This window comes from Hyaena hyaena, unplaced genomic scaffold, assembly GCF_003009895.1.
Source record: "Hyaena hyaena isolate Hyena2069 unplaced genomic scaffold, ASM300989v1 scaffold_370, whole genome shotgun sequence".
NCBI lineage: Eukaryota > Metazoa > Chordata > Mammalia > Carnivora > Hyaenidae > Hyaena > Hyaena hyaena.
Window position 1 is genome coordinate 1,605,824 of NW_024081001.1, and position 2,328 is coordinate 1,608,151.

Consider the following 2,328-nt stretch of genomic DNA (forward strand, 5'->3'; position numbering starts at 1 on the left):
ACCACAATAAATTGACCTCTGTTGAAAACTATTTTTCAAATTCCTGCTTTAGATGAATTTCTGGTGACCAGTCAGGATCCTTTCAAGCTAAGCATGTGTATCTTTCAAAGTTCAGGAAGGATATACCTGGATCATAAGGCTCATTCCAGCATGCTACCTGTGCATGTAGGACCTTGAACCTCATTCATTATGTGGTAGCGAAGCAGCTGAGAAAAAAATGGAAGTCAAGATGTGCCTTTCCAAGTGTTGTAAGCTCTGGATTTTCATAAGGGAGTTCTGGAAAAAGTAAGCCATTTGCCAAGGAAAGCCTTTTTAAGCCACCTCAGAAAGGCTGTGCGGTAAGTTTGCAGCCTCTTAACATGATATTAGCACCCCCACCCCAACCTCTTGAACTTTATGTTCCACGAGAAGCCTTCCTCAATTTGATCTTGGAATTTTTTCTTACTGGAATTTTTTCCATAGCAGTTAAGTTGAAAAAAAGGACCCTCACCTCTACCGTCCCCTATCAAGAAAAGCCATCTCTTCCCTGACTGTCTAGACCCGAGCATAGAGAAGGCGCCTCCATTAGTTCAGGGGCATAATGAGTGCCCCTTACCCTCATCTTTCAGGAATCGGGGACAGAATCCGGTCAAATTGCTGCAAAAGGTAAACCTCACTGTCACGTTTTACACAAGTTGAGCAACTGGGTGGATCAGAAATGGTGGAGCTTAAAACGCACTCTAGAAAGAATGTGCCTGGATGTTGGCCACCATCTCAAGGCTCTTCCTCTCCAGGCCCTCTCTTCATAAATATCCAACGTGGCTGTCAGTAAGTTTAGCCTGAAAATAAAATCCCCTCACTCCATCAAGAAATAGCTCCAAACTTAGAGTGTGTGCTCAAAATATTCATGATGAAATCATAACCTTATATTTATAGTCTTTTGGATTGTGTATGACATTCTGTTTCCCATGGTGTTTTTCGTTGCAAGGGCCAGACGTGGAACGCGGCCTCAGAGGATGACCGCGAGAGCATTAGCCTCAAGGAAGTGCTGTTTACCATCATTTGGAACTGGACGGTCGGGTGACACCCCCCCTTCGTCCTTGAGCCCTACCCACTGCTCAAGAGTCGAGTCTCCTCCCCCACCCCACTCCCACATGGTCCCTGGTCTGATGGTCCTGTCTTGTCTTGTCACCCAGGAAGAGGGAACTGGCCTCCCAAGTAGGAAGCGGGGTGGGTGCCTAAGATCATCCCCTGCCCTCTGCCTTCCTGCTGACCTTTCCTGTCTTCTAGACTTCCTCCCCATGTTCACTGAGGGAGATGGTGTGGATCTTAATGGTTGGAACTTGGTGGTTCTCTCCATGGCCAGGGGTTGAGGGCCCCATACAGCAGCACACCTGCAAAAAGCTTTTACTTCTCACCCGGGCTGTGGTGCAGGCTGACTGGTCTTTGGACACAGTGATCCTGGTGGATTCACGGGACATTGAAGAGAAAAATTTCCACTCACAGACCCCATCCGTTTTGGAGATCTTATAGAAGGTCTCTCCCGATCCCACCGGAATACGCACCAGGTCCTTGTGTTGGCCCTCCAGGGCATGGCTGGGTGGGTGCAGGGTATAGCCCAGGATGTGTTTGGAAGATTGCTTTCTGCGGAGACACTGGATTCTCAAGACATTCTGAAAGGCCTTTTTAAACTCTTGACTGGAGCACGGGTATATAATGGGGTTGATGCAGCTGTTTAGGTATCCGAGCCAAAACGCTATTTTAAAAACTGTTTCTGAGGGCTTGAAATCAGGGAAGAAAGACCCTGCAAGAAAACACACAGATTCGTTCATATTATTTGCAAGCCAACAGGCCAATTGGCCAGGGAAACAGGCAAATAAAAGCACACACACACTTTTGTAGCTCTAAAATGTTTCAAATGATTCCAAATGCATTTGCATTTCTCACATTTGACTGTCTGGCCCCTCTGAACAGTAACCCTTTGGTAATATCCTCAGAGATCATTCTCATTTGGTTCACATGCACAACACCTATCAAGGGAGCAGACCCACTGGGTGGGTATGCAACAGTTCTCAGTGATGAAACATCACTTGGTGGCTGCGATGGAACTTTAAATGCTAAAAGGATGACATTTAGGCTGAGACAACACATGAAAGTTGTTTTGACTGAATTTAAAAACAAGTCGGAATCCATTAAAATAATCCATATCAAAATGGGATTACCTAAATATTCCCTTTGTTCCCTGATGTGGTGTTATATAGACACAGCCTAAATAATTATGAATTCCTTCTCTCCTGAGTAGGGGGATTATATATATGTATATATATATATATATATATATATATATAT

At 45.0% G+C, this 2,328-nt stretch overlaps 1 protein-coding gene across 1 annotated transcript in view; it reads right to left on the reverse strand.

The window, feature by feature from the left end:
• Nucleotides 1-1,096: 1,096 nt before the first annotated feature.
• The window catches only part of ADRA1A (adrenoceptor alpha 1A), a 104,233-nt gene continuing 103,001 nt past the window's right edge, over nucleotides 1,097-2,328 (reverse strand). Inside the window, exon 2 of the mRNA XM_039250437.1 lies at nucleotides 1,097-1,783. Within this exon, the coding sequence (XP_039106368.1) occupies nucleotides 1,266-1,783 (518 nt within the window). The 3' untranslated portion in view covers nucleotides 1,097-1,265. The remainder of the gene's footprint in view (nucleotides 1,784-2,328) is intronic.